This window comes from Colletotrichum destructivum, chromosome 4, assembly GCF_034447905.1.
Source record: "Colletotrichum destructivum chromosome 4, complete sequence".
NCBI classification, from domain to species: domain Eukaryota; kingdom Fungi; phylum Ascomycota; class Sordariomycetes; order Glomerellales; family Glomerellaceae; genus Colletotrichum; species Colletotrichum destructivum.
The window spans coordinates 4,406,420-4,423,752 of record NC_085899.1 but is presented as its reverse complement, the minus strand read 5'-3'; the positions used below and the strand labels follow the sequence as shown (position 1 = coordinate 4,423,752).

At 55.0% G+C, this 17,333-nt stretch overlaps 7 protein-coding genes across 7 annotated transcripts; 5 read left to right on the top strand and 2 right to left on the bottom strand.

Moving 5' to 3' along the window:
* Positions 1-50: 50 nt before the first annotated feature.
* CDEST_07287 (Putative nucleic acid-binding protein) lies at positions 51-3,673 on the bottom strand (the record flags this gene model as incomplete). Its single annotated transcript, XM_062923446.1, has 1 exon — positions 51-3,673. The coding sequence occupies one exon, from the start codon at positions 3,671-3,673 to the stop codon at positions 2,351-2,353; it is 1,323 nt and encodes a 440-aa protein (XP_062779497.1). The 3' UTR covers positions 51-2,350.
* CDEST_07288 (Putative cation/H+ exchanger, sodium/solute symporter superfamily) lies at positions 56-2,348 on the top strand. The gene is made up of 3 exons (XM_062923447.1): positions 56-467; positions 542-1,404; positions 1,456-2,348. The coding sequence occupies exons 1-3, from the start codon at positions 218-220 to the stop codon at positions 2,137-2,139; spliced, it is 1,797 nt and encodes a 598-aa protein (XP_062779498.1). The 5' UTR covers positions 56-217; the 3' UTR covers positions 2,140-2,348.
* Positions 3,674-4,343: 670 nt separating the features above from the next.
* Positions 4,344-4,884, top strand: CDEST_07286 (uncharacterized protein; the record flags this gene model as incomplete). Its single annotated transcript, XM_062923445.1, has 2 exons — positions 4,344-4,369; positions 4,449-4,884. The coding sequence occupies 2 exons, from the start codon at positions 4,344-4,346 to the stop codon at positions 4,882-4,884; spliced, it is 462 nt and encodes a 153-aa protein (XP_062779496.1).
* Positions 4,885-7,587: 2,703 nt separating this feature from the next.
* On the top strand, positions 7,588-9,379 carry CDEST_07285 (Putative major facilitator superfamily, MFS transporter superfamily; the record flags this gene model as incomplete). Its single annotated transcript, XM_062923444.1, has 5 exons — positions 7,588-7,862; positions 7,922-7,928; positions 7,983-8,432; positions 8,494-9,072; positions 9,131-9,379. The coding sequence occupies 5 exons, from the start codon at positions 7,588-7,590 to the stop codon at positions 9,377-9,379; spliced, it is 1,560 nt and encodes a 519-aa protein (XP_062779495.1).
* Positions 9,380-10,938: 1,559 nt separating this feature from the next.
* CDEST_07284 (uncharacterized protein) lies at positions 10,939-12,360 on the top strand (the record flags this gene model as incomplete). The annotated part of the gene is made up of 5 exons (XM_062923443.1): positions 10,939-11,142; positions 11,200-11,236; positions 11,307-11,377; positions 11,442-11,812; positions 11,904-12,360. The coding sequence occupies 5 exons, from the start codon at positions 10,939-10,941 to the stop codon at positions 12,358-12,360; spliced, it is 1,140 nt and encodes a 379-aa protein (XP_062779494.1).
* Positions 12,361-13,417: 1,057 nt separating this feature from the next.
* CDEST_07283 (uncharacterized protein) lies at positions 13,418-15,647 on the top strand. The gene is made up of 5 exons (XM_062923442.1): positions 13,418-14,203; positions 14,262-14,318; positions 14,378-14,448; positions 14,513-14,892; positions 14,955-15,647. The coding sequence occupies exons 1-5, from the start codon at positions 14,017-14,019 to the stop codon at positions 15,556-15,558; spliced, it is 1,299 nt and encodes a 432-aa protein (XP_062779493.1). The 5' UTR covers positions 13,418-14,016; the 3' UTR covers positions 15,559-15,647.
* CDEST_07282 (Putative FAD dependent oxidoreductase, FAD/NAD(P)-binding domain superfamily, MTOX family) lies at positions 15,648-17,331 on the bottom strand. The gene is made up of 4 exons (XM_062923441.1): positions 17,146-17,331; positions 16,866-17,085; positions 16,246-16,795; positions 15,648-16,191 (listed from the first exon to the last, which is right to left on the bottom strand). The coding sequence occupies exons 1-4, from the start codon at positions 17,199-17,201 to the stop codon at positions 15,710-15,712; spliced, it is 1,308 nt and encodes a 435-aa protein (XP_062779492.1). The 5' UTR covers positions 17,202-17,331; the 3' UTR covers positions 15,648-15,709.
* Between the last annotated feature and the right edge of the window lie 2 nt (positions 17,332-17,333).

Here is a 17,333-nt window from a genome sequence, read left to right as displayed (position 1 = left end):
GTCTTTCAGGGGAACCATGACCGCCAAGAGAGGGCGCTGTTAACGCCAAGAGCTGCAACGTTTTTCACCCTTCACATGACTTTGCGATGGATCAACATCGGCCCTCGTATTGCTGGATATATGTCTAACCCCAAGGGACCGGCAGCAGACCTCTCTTGTTAAACTCCTTCATCAGAATTCAATTTTTTCTCGAGGGCACGTCCCCCAGTCGATCACAATGGCGATATCCGAATCCTCGCTGGCCTACCATGAGCCTTCCATCACCACAATCATCATCCTCTCGGGCTTCCTGCTGCTGCTCAACGGCGTCAACTTCGCCCTCGACAAGCTTGTCTACTGCGGCCTCATCGGCCAGGTCTTCCTTGGTATCGCCTGGGGCACTCCCGGCGCCAAATGGCTGCCCCAGGAGATGGAGCAGTCGATCATGCAGCTCGGCTATCTCGGCTTGATACTGATCGTCTTTGAAGGTGAGAGAAGCCAATCAGACGTTTCTGTGCATCCCCTACGATGCTGAATTCGACGACTAACAAGCGTTTTGCAGGTGGCCTCTCTACCTCGTTCAGGTCTCTCAAGGCGAACCTCCTCCTGTCCATCGGCGTCGCCATTACCGGCATCGCCGTACCCATGGGCTTGTCCTTCACCCTCGGCTCCATGGTCGGCGCATCCCCGCTGCAGGCCTTCGCCGCCGGCGCCGCCCTCTGCTCGACCAGCCTGGGCACGACCTTCACGGTCCTCGGCACCAGCGGCCTCACGACAACGCGCATGGGCGTCGTCTTGACGAGCGCCGCCATGATGGACGACGTCATCGGCTTGATCATGGTCCAGATCGTCTCGAACCTAGGCGGCGGCGGCAGCGGCGGGTTCAACGCCGTCACCGTGGTCCGGCCGGTCCTCGTCTCGTTGGGCTTCGCGACGCTGGTGCCGGCGGCGTGCAAGTTCATCGTAGGACCGTTGACGCTCCGGTTGAATGCGATGCGTGAGAAGAGCCCCGGCTCGAAACTGGATGACATCTTGCGTCTGCGGCAGACTGCGCTCGTCCTCCACACGTGTTGGCTATTTGGCCTCGTGGTCGGAGGGACGTTCGCTGGTACCTCGAGCCTACTTGCAGCCTACGTCGCAGGCGCGACCATCAGCTGGTGGGATAGCGAGGTGCCTCATCTCGCAGCTCGCGCCCGCAGCATGACAGTGGCATCTGCAGTAGGGTCCTCGTCGACTACGCCCAATCAAAAGGCCGTCAGGACCGGCTCGTCAATAGAGGCAAGTGCTGCTGTTGCATCGGCAGCGGCAGCGGCGACGGCGACGGCTCCTGATGTTCGCGAGCCAGAGACGTACAACTCGGGCGTCAACATCTACGAGCATTACTACAGCAAGGCCGTTGAACATGTTTTAAAGCCATTCTTCTTCGTGAGTTGTTTTTCTATTTCGATGTATCGACAATCGGGCTGACTTTCTCAGGCATCCATCGGCTTCTCCGTCCCAATAACGAGAATGTTCTCCGGCCCCATTGTGTGGCGTGGAGTCGTTTACACCATCCTGATGATGGTGAGCAAGATGCTTTGCGGGCTGTGGCTGTTGTCCTTTGCAAGCCCCCTTCAAACGGTGCAGCGGGTTGCCGCGAAGATATCTGGCGCGAGCAAGAAACAGTCCAAGAAGCTTGCTCCTGGAGCGCAGTGCGCGGGTACCGGGACGGATGCGTCCCCTAATAGCGGCGAGACGAGGCCACAGCGAGATCACCAGCAACACCAGCAGGAGGACGGTCAGGCCAGCGAGGTGCCTCTCCAGCCTTTCAATCCTCCGCAAGCCGCGAACACCCCGAAGAACGCATCTCCGGAGCCAGAGATGCCTGTCTCCGTGTACCCGGCCTGCATTCTCGGCTTCGCCATGGTCGCTCGCGGTGAAATCGGATACTTGATCTCAGCCTTGGCCGAGAGCACTGGCATCTTCAGCGGCGGGACGGGTGCCCCCAATCAGCCCTCCGAGCTATTCCTGATGGTGACGTGGGCCATTACGCTCTGCACAATCATCGGCCCAATCTGCGTGGGGCTGCTCGTGAACCGGGTCAAGCGGCTGGAGATGCAGAGCGGCAAGGGGACAAACGGGGGTGGACGGAACGTTCTAGGCGCGTGGGGGTTGAACTAGACAGGATGAAGAGGCGTTTCCTCCTCTGGCATGTGCCTCAAATTGAGCATAGCCTGAGGTGAGAGGAGTATTGGGCTCGCAAGTTCCATGCAGTGCAACAACGAACGCTAGATTGTAGCATGAAACCAATACCAAGACTCGTTGCCGTTCTTGAGACTCATGTACGTGTCGTTTGATGTTGTTTGCGTGTGGCAAGTGTGTGCCCTCCGAGTCATGCGTTGCCAAAGGTCGTCCCTTGTTGTTGTGACTGCTGCCGCCACCACTGCTCCATGCCCTCTACGTCGCACCAATCGAACTGCCGGGGCTCCTCGAACCACCAGCGGCGTCCCGGCTTGGGCCTATCGCTGACGTACTTCTTCAAGCAGCCGCCGTCGAATCGATGGTTCTTGACTCCGACGAGGAGCACGACGCTACCAACCCTAGGTCTGAACTCCTCCGCGTCGAGAAAGACCGTTAGGATGACCTGCTTGCCGGTGCTGGGATCAGCAAGCCGCGCCGTCCTTTGGTTATGCGGAGGCATATGGGATGGCTCGACGTCGGAGAGGGACGTCACGACGGCCAGGACGTTGACGGACCAATTCTGTTTGTATGGTAGGTTCGGGATGGATCGTAGAGGCGTCAATTTCAGCGGGATGCTCGGGTCTGTCCAGTCTCGCGGGAGGGCGACACCAGCTGCTGGCATGCTCTTCGCCTCGGCTCTCCTCTGCGTCGCCTTGGTTTCCGACACTTGCATAACCTCGAATCCTTCTTCGGCATCGTCGGCTTCCTCGTTCTGTTCATCCATCGAGTGATTATCTCGTGGTTGCGGCCTCGGCGTCGAGGGTGGTGGGTTCTGCGGTTTCGGATCTCGTGTCCGCGTAGGAAGTTTGACTGCTTCCGCGTTGGCAACATCCACGTCGCTATCCGAGATGAAATCGTCATCTGCCGCGGGCTCCTGCGCTCTTTGGGGATACACGTCTGGGGTTGTGAGTGACGTGTGCCATCCAACAGTGACCAGATCATGGACGACCAAGTAGACCATCTGCCGCATCCGTCCAGAGGGAAGGTGATCGCCGGCGACGTCCTGGAAGCGGACGGTGAACTCCTCCAACCGTACGTAGCACCCGACCCTCACAGCGCCCGTATCGAGGAAGCGATGCATCTCCCCGCGGAGGAGCGCCTGTATACACAACTCGCCATCCCCAAGCATCAGCCTCACGGCCCTCCATCGTCTCGAGCGCGGCACAGGGAGCGACTCGATGTCCTCGACGAGAAAGACAGATCCGGGGATGCAGTAGCGCGTGCGCAGCAGGTCGTCGATCAGGGGTTTCGGGACGAAGCGGTCGGCGTCGTCGGCGAATGCTACCTCGCCCGGGCTCGTCGATGTGTCAGGCGCGTTGGGGGACATGTGGACGCGCTCATTGTCTGGTGCACTACGCGACCGCGTCGGGTGGGTGGTGAACCGCGTCAAGGGGTGATGGTGATGATGATGTTTCTGCGAGGTGTTGAGTGGGACTTGTAGGCAGCGAGCAGGCCGCTGAACAGGGTTGTACATTAGCGGGCATGCATGTGGGCCACTGAAGACTCGCTAATGCAAGTCACTAGTGCACGCAGCAGGTCTGTGTAACTGGCTCTTTTTGGGGGACCGGCCGGAGGGTGACTAATAGGGCGATCTACTCACTCACTCACTCACTCACTCACTCACCAACTTAGCGCACTCACCTGATTGAAAGCACGCTCATCTCATATCATACCATCTCAGATTAGAACGAGCAGGCGAGACCTATCGCGACCCGTTATGCTTTGCTAATTCCGACCACTGCGTCCGACCTGTAATTCGGAATTTGTTTACCAGTATAGTGTTCTGACGGACATGCTGAGCGCACTACTCCGGCTTGGTCCTGATCCGTCCTTGTCGGTCTTTCTTCATTTCCTTTTAACGATGCCAGGGGCTTACATAGTCTGATAACAGCAATCTGTACCTGTCCACGGCTTCTCAATATTGGTGAAAACTCGACGGCCGCCGTCCTAGCTCAAACTACAGTCCGCTCGCTCTAGGTGATCTGTCTAGCACAGCGAGACTGCTGGTGATGCCGATATCCAAACTCTCACAACCTAGCTACCATTAACGATCTCAAGATGGGAATCCAGCCCCCGGAGGAAATCAACAGGCCTGACTGAGCCTGGCGATGACAGACACCGGCGCATGGTCTCCTTAGACAGCCATGCTGACCATACGAACTTCGTCACTGTGCCCGTTCTTCCGCTTCTGTCTCGGCCTGGCGCACAGCTGTCAAGACAACACCCTCTGCGCATTCTCTCTACGCTAGACTCTTTATCTGCCCATCCGGCTATTGCACAAAGAGGCTCGACTCTTTCCATGGCGTCGTGGCGCCAGGGTCGCTCCGGAGACCGAGATGTCGCGTGCGGCAGAGAGGCGCCCTAGACAACGGGGAAGCCGTCTGGCTGGTCGTGTCAACGCACATAACCCTCTACATCCAGACCGTGTATGCCAGTTCTAGTTTGCTATCGAAATCGAAAGGCTGCGGCAGCTGGTACGCCACGTTAACTGCTGGTGTGTGGGAAAGAACCGCCTACCGCGTCGTACGCAACTCTAGAGCGGTATACCGACGCTCGAGCTGGCAAGTGGCGATGCTGAGGAGTCTAATGATCATGATTCAACGCAGAGGGGCAAGTGAAAAAGGGGCTGGCCGGGCGGGAATGCCTTCATCATTCGATTGTTCTGGCAGCAATTTCGCTACATAAGCGGCCCCTGCCACCCCGCTCCAAGGAACAAGATACATTCGAGATTCTGTGTCGCTGGGACTGAACCCCACACTCTCTCCTGCTTTCCCAAGAGAACAAGCGTTGGCGGCAGTTAATGACTCTTACGGTGAGCTGGACAGTTTCCGCCGTTGCTGTTTTGGTCGAGAGAGAGAGAGAGAGAGAGAGTGTGTGTGTGTGTGTGTGTGTATGTGTGTGTGTGTGTGTGTGTGTGTGTGTGAGAAACCGGACTCCATGACGTTTCCTTGAAAGTGCAGGAATTCGAAATGGTTGACGCTCCAAGTTAATGTCGACTCGAGGGGGCTGTGTGTCCTTTTCCACGGCCAACATATGCCCAAACCGAAAGCGACAAATCCACAAATCCACCCACCCATAATTCTTACTTTGACTCCCATGCCATGCCTGCTAAGCGACACTATGGATCTGCAACACATCGAAGATCTCCGTCTTCGACAGCCCCCCCCACCGTACAGACTCCTCATTCATGGGAAATGCAGCCGGGTTTATCGGCCTTACCGGCTCCGCATCCGTCCGGAACTGGTTTGGCCGCCGAATCCTTTTTTTTAAATCGTTATTAAAGTCTTAGTTCCCGAAACCGAAGCCCCAGCGACTTGGCAACCGCTGTGTCGGCCAGGATCTGGGCGGACTAGGGGTTGAACGCCATGTCCAATTCTGGACCGGGGCCTGCCTATCTTGAACTTTTCAACACGGGGGTTTCTACCCCCGTAATGAGTCTTCGAGGAGCTTGGCTTTCATGTGCTGCAATCTCTATTCAGGGGAGGGGTTCTTGACGTAGGAAGCGTAAACGCTTATTAGACGAGTGGAAAAGCCAACCCAAGCCAGTGGAACTAAGGGCACTGAACCGTGATACTGCGGTTTGTTTGGAGTCTTGCCACAAGGGGGAAAGGGCAATTTTCCAAGATCAGATGAATGCGTGATCAAGCACGTCGTTGGAGAACTGTAATCCGGGCATTACCTGTATGCCACGCAATACAGCCAGGGTGTCGTGTGTAAAAGTTAGGCGCATCGAATGGCAAGTTTCACGTCTGGCGGTTCACTGCTCATGTACGCGTATTCCAGAAGATCCGAGAGATGGGGACTCCGGCAGAGACTAGGCCGACTAGTGAGGCCTTGATTCACCTTCAAGTATCCGTACTCCACGGGGCCGATTGCACCAGCCACATGTTCACCGGAACTCTGCCTCGTCGGGTCACAACCGCAGCCCGGTGTGCTGCCGGCCCTGGTGCTGCCCTGGTGCTGGCCTACTGAGGGCCTTGGCGGCCACGATGCAACCTCGAACCATTCCTCGTCGGTTTCCCAGCTTCTGCATCTAGCTGGGAACGGGAATCATGCCAGCGGGTTCTTGGAAGAGCCCGGTGCTGCGAAAAGATCCGCGTCACTCGTGGGCTGTATTCTATTTAGGCAGCGGAGCGCTTATTGTTGCTTCGTAGGTAGGAAGGGATAAAAGCGGGGGGGGGGGGGGGGGGGTGAGGCGAACGGACTGATCCAACAGTCAATTTCTAAAGTCTTTATTTTCCCCCACAAGGTCTGGCCCGCAAGGTCTGGCCCGCAAGGTCTGGCCCGCAAGGTCTGGCCAGCGGGAAGGCCCTCTTCCGGAGGGTTTTATGCAAGCTCCTGGCTAAGTTGTGCAATCTCGGCGCCCAGTGACCCTGACACACCGGCGACCGCAGGAGTTGGCTCAGGGGAGACTTTTCACACTTTCGGGATAGCGAGTTGCTCTTCGACACTCGGCCAATGACCCTCTCCTTTTCCTTCATGTCTAGGAAAGTCTTTCCGTGATTAGTGATACTTGAACCATTTTGGGGCGGGGAATAGCAAAGCTTGTCTAGGTAGCGCTAGCTTGTGCATCCGTCGGAGATTCACTGCGACAAACAAACCAAGTGACCACTGACAACAGACACATCCCGTCATCCAGAGTTCACGATATCGACGGGAATAATAGTCACCGAGACCGAGCCGTACCCCCCTCTCTCCCCTTTGGATTTTCACGTGTAGGACGTCAGGTCAATTACCACGGCCCAGTCGCCGTTCGCAGGATCCGTTCTCTAGTTCTCCTGCATGCTCGTCCGATACTTTGCTTGACAGGAGTCCGTGTTGCATTTGACACCGATCAGATTCCGGATGTCAGGTTGGAGCATGGCATGGCTGGAACGAGAAAACGAGAACGAAATTCGTCAGGGACAGCCGCCATACCACCAATAGCCCCCCGGCCTGGGCCATGTGTTTTCATTTAAACCCTCCCGAGCCCGAGCCCGTCGAGTCTTCGTGCTGAGCTATATCCCCTGCAGCAACAACCGGTCATCCAATCGCTGCGTCGCTCGGATTCGTACTAGCAGGGTATCTCGGTCTCGGTTTCTTTTACTGGCGTCGTGGGCGGGCGCGTGCATAGATTTTGTGCAACGGGAGCAGGGGGATCCGTACTGTGAACATTAATCTGATCTGTGTCTCCCGCGATGGATATAATGTCACCTCTCCCTCGCCTTAACTTTTCCAGAATCTTTCTTGAGGCTCAGAATCCCAGTCAAAGCATTGAACGGCGACGACGACGACAACTACTCGAGAACGAAGCGCAGATCGTATCGTACCGGTCGTTTCAACACTATTTCCAACTACATCGAGCACGGCATCAAGACTTACACAGACACTCCAACAAGTCATTTCACCATGGCGGCGGAACCGAGGTCCTCGGGCTCTACGCCGAGAGACGCCGACGTGGAGAAGGGAATCAGCCCCAACGCCTCCGACCTAGAAGGCGCAACCATCAGACCCGAGTCCGCCCCCGAGTCGACGACAAATCGTGGCGAGGCCGATAAAGAAACGGAGCAAGATCCCAACATCGTCTACTGGGACGGTCCCGATGACCCGGAGAACCCCCAGAACTGGACGATGAAGATGAAATGGTTCAACGTTGCGGCAATCTCCATGCTTACCTTTGTCACGTGAGTCCAAACCCATTGATCCTTCAACTTGTGTGATTCCCACCTGCTAACGTCAGTAGACCACTTGTAAGCCGTCGTCGTAGATCCCAATCACTTACTAAAGCTGACCTTCACTCCCAGGGCTCCTCAATGTTTGCGCCCGGAATCCCCAAAATCATGGTGGAATTCGGCGAGACCTCCTCAACAGTGGCGACCTTCGTGGTCTCCATCTACATCCTCGGCTTCGCCTTCGGTCCCCTCATCATCGCCCCCACAAGCGAGGTATACGGCCGCGCCCGCCTCTACATCTGGGGCAACATCTTCTTCACCCTCTTCACTGTCGGCGTCGCCTTGTCCCAGAACATGGCCATGATGATGGCCTTCCGGTTCCTCATGGGCTTGGCCGGCGCCGTCCCCATCACAATCGGCAGTGGTAGCATCGCAGACATCATGCCCGTCGAGATGCGCGGCCGAGCCATGTCCGCCTGGGCCCTCGGTCCCCTTCTTGGCCCTTGTATTGGACCCGTTGCCGGTGGCTACCTCATCAAGGCCGCTGGGTGGAGATGGATCTACTGGCTAGTTGTCATCGTGGTATGTTGGCCGTCTACCTATCGTGCCTTACAACAGACAATCGTGACTAACCGTATCGCAGGGCGGCATCTTTATCCCCCTCTCCTGGTTCTTCATCAAGGAGACCTACGCCCCCCTCATCCTCGAACGCAAGGCGGAACGACTGCGCAAGGAAACGGGCAACAAGGACCTCCGGAGCAAGCTCCAGGCTGATGCCAAAATGATCGACACATTCAAGCACGCCATCGTCCGCCCTCTGAGGCTCCTCTTCATGACGCCCATCGTCACCCTCATGGCTCTCTACGTGGCCATCGTCTACGGCATTCTCTATCTCCTCATCACGACCTTCTCGTTCGTCTACAAGGACTACTACGGATTCGACGAGGGAACTGTCGGCCTCACCTTCCTGCCCGCGGGCATCGGTATGATGATCGGCATCGCCCTCTTCGGCGCCCTCACCGACGCCATCGTCCTCAGGAACAAGGCCAGAAACATCGAGCACACACCCGAGGCTCGCCTCAGCCCGATCATCGCGATGCCCTGCGCCGTGGTTTTGCCCATCGGCCTCTTCATCTACGGCTGGACTGCTGAGAAGGGCGTTCACTTCATCGTTCCCATGCTTGGTGTTGTCATCTTTAGCATCGGCCTCATGGGTGTCATGGTAAGTTCTAGTTGCCCAAGTGTGACCAATACAAGTACATTGCTGACTCGATGAACAGACGTGTATCCAAAACTACCTGCTCGACTCGTATCCTCTCTACGCGGCCTCGGTCACTGCCGCGCTGGCTGTCCTCCGATCCTTGTCCGGTGCTCTGCTTCCCCTTGGAGGTCTGGAGATGTACAACGCTCTTGGTCTCGGGTGGGGTAACAGCTTGCTGGCCTTCATCTCTATTGGCCTGATCCCGATCCCTCTTTTCTTCTACATCTTTGGTGCGCGCATTCGGAACAGAACCAAGACCAATCTCTGATTTCAGGGAGTGAATGATATCGGCTGCATATTCTCATGGCGTCGGCGTTACGGTTGGGATCTCAATGGCATACAATAGCATCAAGCGAAAGAAGATAGAGCACCCTTTGCATTCTACGACTGGGGGGCTAGTGAGTCTCCAATCGCTAACAAATTTAATTTACCAAAACTAAAATGCATGCGGCTGCTGAATTCGACCGACAACATTGTTGCTATCGAATTATGTGTGAAGAAGCTGATCAAGCAACACTAGTACGTATGTGGTTCTGAATCGCATACCTATCACTAGGAGAGGTTTGGCTTCGTCCGGAATGAAATTTCTTGCTGCCCCTAATTGACCTTTAGCATAACTTCGGTTGTAAGCTGCGGGCGACTTTTAAGTGTTGGGATAAGTGTTAAGCCTCTAACAAGCTTGCCTGCTCCTACAGCCTTAGGAAGATATCGCGTATCAATGTGAGTTTGATTTGAAAGCAAGTTGAGTGGACTGCATATGGGCCTTTGGGAGTAATAAGTCTAGTTAACGAGAAGACCCTCCACGATCGTTTGCACAGAATGTAGGGGTCTGGTAAATTTTTCTTGTAAAAAAAAACTAATTGGAAAGGTCATTTTTGGAGCTTTCCATGCATTAAATAACAAATTTATGCAAACATTCCCATTGGTTGTTAAAGCAAAAATCCAAATCCAACTCTCTAAAACCATCTTCCAACGGAATGTGAAATGCAGTCGACTTGGAGGATATGTTGATAAAAAGTCTCTGTGGAACATTTTAAATTCCACCCAAAAATTAAAGTAGCTTGTATCTTTGCCACTTGTTGACTTGCTCTTCTTTGTTCGCTCTGATAAAAAAAAGTCACCTGCAATGGCGGAGCAGAGTCTCGACCCCAGCCCATTTTGAAAGGAACCCAAGCGAAGCCTTGAACGCTTTGGAGCCTCAACGATTGGAAAAGTACCAGCCCGCTGAGAAATGTTGAAACCCAGCCCCAATCGGAACGCTACTCTACTCTCGAAAAGACGCATGTGGTTTACTCCGTCAATGGTCTGCAGCTTATCTACGCTTGAGTGGCATTCTATGACGAGACTTTAGACCGCATCCGGCCCAAGGTAATGTCAAATCGAGCTTGGTAACGACAGCCTGACATTCAAGACTTGAACGTTGCCAAAACCGGCCCGCCCGACAAGATGGCGCAAGTCAATATAGCCCTGTGGCTCCCATATCCAAGGTTTACCGTCTTTCCCCCCATCCTGGATGGGTTTCTCTTTTCTTTCTCCCTATTTTCTTCTTCTTTTCCTCTGGTGAACGTCGGGAGGAGTCGAACACATCACGTTGAGACCGAATCGACGCCGCCACTGAACCGCTGAGACAGAAATCTCCATCAGCATGTTTTCTGACGCCAAGCGGGAGTGTTCGCCTGCTAATTGAGACTCTCTGACATTGGAGAAAACAACCAACCAAGTACCGCGCCATCGGCTGGCTGGCCTTCTTCGACCAAGTTAACGCTGTCTAGTACTCACGGCCGTAACCCGGGAAGCCCCCAATCCATCGCCCGACGTCGAGTCAAGATGAGCGACGCGGCGGCTCCCCCTACCTTCTCAGGGACGACGCCGACGGAATCCCGTCCGACGGACAACAGAATTGCCCTCGTCATCGGAGTCTCGTCAGCGTTCATGGCAATTGCGGTACTCTTCATGGCTCTCAGGGTATACATCAGGGGATACATCTTGCGAGCATGGGGACTGGATGATTCAATGTTTATCTGGGCTTCTGTTAGTGCGCATGAGTCTACTGAGCCGTTCCGTTTTACTGACTCTCTTCCTACAAAGATTCTTCTCGTTGGGCAATGTGCCGTGGTACAATGCAGTAAGTGTCCAAGTCGGCGGCTGTGGGTTCGCTGCTTCACACGAGGTTGACATCGTTTCCCCCCATCTAGGCGCGATATACGGGGCATTTGGCTCGCATGTGTGGACGATGCTGCCCTCAGAATTGAGGGCAGAAGCCCAGGTTAGACGCTCTTCAAAGACCTCATCTCTTGCACCAGTGCTGACACGGACTGATGCCGAAAAAGTACCTGATCGCAAACGTCTTCATGTATCAAGTTTCCTTCGCCTTCGCAAAAGCGACCTTTCTGCTCCAATACCGCCGAGCCTTCGCCCTCCCTAGCATCAGGCTTTTCTGCGATGTGTTTTCTGGGATTCTTTTCGTCATCGTAACAGCCATGCTGATTTACTGTGGGATCGTCCTGGACCGGTATACCTCAAACGGGCTTTCACCAAACGGCAAAAAGCCCGATTTCCTGGTCTTTGGCTACGTCAACGCCGCTGCACATCTTGTAACGAATATCATCATCTTCATACTGCCCATAGCTCTCGTCCAGAAGATGCGCCTTGCCCCGATGCAGAAAGTTGGTCTGATTGCCAGTTTCGGTGTCGGCATTTTGTAAGTTTGAATTGATGGCAACTGGCCCCCCCCCCCCCTTCATTGAGGGTTGCCACCCAGTCAACCGCGGGGGTTCTGACTCTCGGTCTAGTACCAGCGCGATATCTATCTTGAGAATAGTCAGTTTGCCTATCGGTCTCGACAGCAACGACCCATCGTACGACGCCGTACCACTGGGCCTCTTGAGCCTCGCCGAACCGACATCGGCCATCATGTGCGCGTGTGCCCCCCTCGTGAGGCCGCTGCTGTCATGGCCCAGAACGTTGAGATACGGCAGCCAAAGCCCTCAGAGGCCCTGTTCGGAGGTTGTCGGCGGCTCTAATAATACTGGCAGAATGCATCTGAGGCACAACTTGCCTCCGCAGTCGCCCGCAAGCCCTACGTCTCCGAAAACGCCTCGGATGGCTGGTGTAGTCGATCTTGAGGGCAGCGTCAATGGGGATATTGAAGGCTATCATGCGAGCCAGCAGGCAAGAGGGAGCATTCACGATATGGACCCATTGACCATGCACCCGTCTACACCTACCGAGAAACGACCGCAATCATGAAGCGTGTTCTGCCAGTGGCGATTTCGCAGGATGACGAGGATCTACAGGCCAGGCCGCCGTCGATTGTTTGTTTGTGTAGAGCGACGACGTCGACCAAGGGAAACCGGTGGTTGATTAAAAGCAGAGATTACACAGATAAACCTGGCATCTTCTATCACATTGACTGTGCTTTCTTGCCCCGTAACACAGAAGGACCAACAGCCGAAGGCTTGCCAGGACGCAAACTTTCGCCCTCGGCAGCGGCACAGAATCTCAGCTGGGAGGTGACCGACACCATGTGACCCGGTTGGTTCTCGATTGGCAACGCTGTTACCGGCGACTTTCGTGCGTATGGCATCCGGGGTTTGTTGACAGCCGGGGTCGGGGTAGGGGTTTGAACTCGGCTCAAACGACATGTTTGCTTTGCGGAATATGACCGAGAGGGCCGGACGCTTGACCAGCCTTAATCGGCCAAGTTCAAAGTCATAATTGAAGGCTGACTGTGGTGTCAGTCAGTCACAGCAGTTAGCCGACATTCGCTTGTCGCTTCTCTATCTCAAGATCGATGATCTCGAAGACCGCACGGTTCCCTAGATCCTGCCGTGAATTATTACAAAGGGGGAAACGATAGCTAAAAAGCAAGGAGGTGGGGACCCGATCATAAGCAGTAGTCTGAACTTCACAGCTCATCTGAACAAAAAACTCTTTCCCCCTCCTGAGGACAGACTCTCTGATGCCCATCAGACGACAACTTGCAAGCCCAGACTCAGTAGCAGGCCAAACAGGACCATCGAAGTGGGTAAAGAGACATGGGGCCCCCAGTTAGTGTTGCGGCGGGTAAGAATCCCGCCGTTGGGGCCTTTGATCGTTGCTTTTTCCATCGTCTCTGATCATCTTGGCTCTGATTCGGCCATTCTGAGGATTACTGGAGAGGGTTCGACAAGCGAGAGAAAAGGAGGCATCGTTGTCGAGAGGGAGAAAAGCTGCCCACGGACGTTGCTAGGGCTGTAAGAGAACCAAGGGTACCAATATGACAGATCAAGATGCTGAAGCCAATGATAGCACCACTTTTGATATTTTTGCTTTTTTCGTTGGACACGTCGAAGCGTGCTTACTTTTTGACAACCCCCCCGGGCTCTTTCGATTCCAGCTTCTCAAGACAGCCGAGAACCCACCCGCATCTGTCACTTTTCACCCTCAAGAACATCTGCTCGGACGGCCCAGCGACTCTGGTTTTTGACACAAGTTGCTTCTTGTCTTTCGGTTCATTACACACGGATCCTCGGGCGGAGATCACATGGACTTCGCATGGCAGAGTCCGCCACCCGGGTCTCATCACAATGTCCTTCGACACCCGACTTTTCCCTCCGAGCCCCCCGGGCTATACGCATCTTCAGAGACAGCCCGCGCCCAGAAAAAAGGAACGGTGTTTGCTTGTCAATTTCCCGTCAGGGACTCGGCGCGGCACCGGCCCCACGGCTCATCCCATCCTGCCCGGTTCAGGGTGACACAACATGGTGAAAAAGAGCCCGAGTTCCACGCGAATACTTCAGACCCTAGATCCCCGTACTTCGTTCAACGCCAGGCTCAGGCGTCGCTTTGGGAATTGCAAGGCCCTTCCTTATCACCGGTCAACCCCCTTTTGTCGGCCGCGAAGGCTCAGCTCTCGATGAGCAGATGTCATCTTCCGTCTCCGAGTACATGGCCGAGCCGCCGGCTGGCCAAGGTCGATTCGACGCCGGGACGGTCACGATAGAAGCCCTGGCTTTGGGCGGCACGCTGACCTCGCTTTCCATCATTTTCGTTTGCCTTCGGGCGTTTACGAGGCTATCTCTGGTCAAGAGGTCTTTTGGTCCCGATGACTGTGAGTGGTGGCCCATTCGTGTTCATCCTCTCTCCCATGCTCACGACGCCTCTTCCAGATCTCATCGGTTTCTCACTGGTGTTGGCCGTGATATTCTATTGCCTGTCGATCAAACGTTAGTCTATCCTCGCCAGTGACTGCTTTTTTTCGTGATTGTTTACTGACTCTTGCTAGTATGTGACCTCGGCGTGGGAGTTCACATGTGGCAGGTCAAGCGTGCCGATTACTCCCCCTCGTTTCTGATGGTAAGTTCCTCTATGACAATACCGGCAAACATAGAGGAAAGGCCACTACTAACACTGTATTCAGCACAGCTTGGTTGCCATCGCCGTCTACTCCCTTAGCGTCACGACGGCGAAGCTTTCCCTGCTTGTCCTCTACCTGCGTCTTTCGCCAGACCGATGGTTTAGACTTGTCACCATGGCTCTCATCGGCTTCGCGACAGCCTACGCCTTGGCGTATCTGTTTCTTATCGTGTTCGGCTGCAGACCGATCCACGCATCCTGGATCCTTTCGGCGAGGGCCTCGGCAAAATGTATCGACAAGAACAAAATCTACCTCGCCCTCAGCGGGACCAACATCGTCATGGACGTCGTTTGCTTGGTGCTCCCCCTCAACATCATCATCCCTCTTCAGATGGCCACGAGGCAGAAATGCTCCCTGATCCTTCTTTTCGCTACGGGCGGCTTGTGAGTCGATACGCACTCTGCACCGTTGAAAGTGTGCCATGTTGCTAACGAGCCACGCCCAGCGTATGTTTCTGTGCCATCAGACGCACAATTCTCCTCCCGCCGCTGTTTAAGAGCACGGATTACACCTTCGACGTTAACAAGCAACTGAACTGGGCATCGATCGAGGTCAACGCCGGGGTCGTCTGCGCGTGTGTCCCGTCCCTCAAGCCGTTCTTCACGCGCTACCTGCCCATGTTCGTCACCTCCCGCATCACGGGCTCCAAGGACAAGAAGTCGAACCCGAACTACCAGACTTACCAGGCCAACAACCCCTACTCTACGACGATCGAGAACAACAAGAGGCGCCGCAACGTCCAGTCCGAGGCCTACGAGCTGCATTCCAACGACGACCTCTCCCTCTGCTCGAAAGACGGGCCAAAGAGCGGCGCGAACGAGGACGTTGCGAAGCTGTGGTGCGGCCACGCGTTTCGGAACGACTGCCAAGGCCATCGCGAGACCATTATCGAGTCGAAGCGGAGGGACGAGGATAGCAGCAGCATGGACAGCGTTGGGGAGATTCAGCCCGTGGCTGAGGGCGTTTCTCGCCCAAACCCGCCACAGCGGGTGGCAAGCCTGAGCATCAGGGTCACGACAGAAACCAGGGTTGAGTACGAAAAGACATGAGCTTCGCCCTTTGTTCCAACAATTGTAGGATGGACGTCATGTTCCGGTGTTTTCTGGGTGGTATTGTCTCGGCTTAGATCAATGAAAATATGCCCTCGTCGGCTTGACTCTTTGTCTACTATTGTTCTTCTATGCCAGCGATCGGGAAACTTTATGTCGTCTTGAGGCGCATTACGTCTCTCAGGTCCTTGACTTCGGTTCCTGGGCGAGTCGCGACGGGCTTCGACTGCCTGTTGCCATACCTCCACTCCCTCCTCAGGCCCCTTTCCTTGCCCTCCAAAGCATCCGAGATATAGTCGCCGATGATCGGGAACATCTTGAAGGCGTGCCCCGAGTCGCCAGTGGCCAGTAGGAGAGATGGGTATTTTGGGTGGTTGTCAATCAGCCAGTGGGCGTCGGGAGAGTCGGTACACCAGCAGACTCTCGCACCCAGGAGTGGCCGCCCTGAAAACTGTGGCATGACGGTGTCGATGAAGCGGTTTATGGCCCGGGCGGCTTCTTCGGGGATGCCGTCCTCGGGATGTGTGCTGGCATATCGAGGGATCGAGTAGCGTTCGACTTTGCCCGAAGGATCGGTGTAAGTCCCGACTCGATATTGGTAGCCGGGGGATCCGTCGCAGATTTTCATCCATTCTTCAAGTCTGTCAGTCATGTAGACACTCAACATTGAGTCGAAAGTCGGCTTACTAGTCTCGGGGTCTGGTTCAAAGGTGAAGCCTAACTCAAAGTTGTCGACAACGGGGATCCCCTTCCATTGAGCAACTTCCTCGTCGCTCAGCTCAACGTGCGCCAAGGACCAGCACTTTGTCCACATCTCTCTGGATAGCTCGGGGAGTACCTCTGGCGACGCTGCTCCGGTACAGAGTATGTACCTGTCGGCACGCACAATGTCGCCTGAAGCAACGCTGATTCCATCAAGCTTGCCCGAACCGTCAACTTTGAGCCCGACCATGGTGCCCCCGGGTCCCGATACGAAGTGGACGCCCATATCCTGCGCCTCTCGACCCCATTTCTCGAGTGACTTTTTCGCGTGCGCCCATCCGCCTTGGCTGTTCCAAAGCCCCTTCCAGTTCTCGATCCCGTTCGCATCGCGCAGCTGAGGAACGTGCTTGGCAATCTGCTCCTTACCCTCGACCAACTCGAGGCCGCCGGCCTGCCCGGCCTTTTTCAAGTTCTCGTAAGACTCCTTGAGATGCTTCTCCGCGAGAGGGTCCCCGAGTGTTGTCACGATGCGGCCCTAGCTAGGATGTCAGGGTCACAATCGACAAGTAAATGGACATGGCTGAGCTCGGGGCCATCAAACATACTGTCTCATGGAAGATGCCACGCCACTCGGGTTGCCGCCAAGCATTGAGGGCTTCGAGTGCGAGCTCGGTGTAAAGGGGCTCGTCGTACTCGGTTCTGATGATTTTGTTCAAGTCGTATCCCGCAGAGTCGGGACTCGGCGGAGAGTGGCGATCGAGGCATTTGATGTTTGTGTAGCCGCGTTTGGCTAGAAAATACGCGGTGCTGATTCCAAAGGTTCCCCTATCAAACAGCAATCAGAAACGAAATCATCAAACACGTAGGCTAACAAGAATTGCTCACGCGCCAATAATGACAATGCTGGAGTTCTTGGACAAAGAGGGGTTGCTGTTAGCCATGGCTGACTTATGATGAAGAATACCGTTTGGCAAGAAAACGAAGCAAAAAGGAATACCACGCAGGTTGTGACTGTGTAACTATTATCAGCACATGAGGTCCAAATCAGTCATTGATGAGATTTGTAGTACTCA

Coding starts and splice junctions, on each gene's coding strand:
- CDEST_07282 (XM_062923441.1), bottom strand. CDS start 17,201: ATGGCTAACAGCAACCCCTCTTTGTCCAAGAACTCCAGCATTGTCATT. Junction 17,086..17,145: donor AGCATTGTCATTATTGGCGC/GTGAGCAATTCT, acceptor GCTGTTTGATAG/GGGAACCTTTGGAATCAGCA. Junction 16,192..16,245: donor TGAACCAGACCCCGAGACTA/GTAAGCCGACTT, acceptor ACAGACTTGAAG/AATGGATGAAAATCTGCGAC.
- CDEST_07283 (XM_062923442.1), top strand. CDS start 14,017: ATGTCATCTTCCGTCTCCGAGTACATGGCCGAGCCGCCGGCTGGCCAA. Junction 14,449..14,512: donor ACTCCCCCTCGTTTCTGATG/GTAAGTTCCTCT, acceptor CACTGTATTCAG/CACAGCTTGGTTGCCATCGC. Junction 14,893..14,954: donor CTTTTCGCTACGGGCGGCTT/GTGAGTCGATAC, acceptor AGCCACGCCCAG/CGTATGTTTCTGTGCCATCA.
- CDEST_07288 (XM_062923447.1), top strand. CDS start 218: ATGGCGATATCCGAATCCTCGCTGGCCTACCATGAGCCTTCCATCACC. Junction 468..541: donor GATACTGATCGTCTTTGAAG/GTGAGAGAAGCC, acceptor AGCGTTTTGCAG/GTGGCCTCTCTACCTCGTTC. Junction 1,405..1,455: donor TTTTAAAGCCATTCTTCTTC/GTGAGTTGTTTT, acceptor TGACTTTCTCAG/GCATCCATCGGCTTCTCCGT.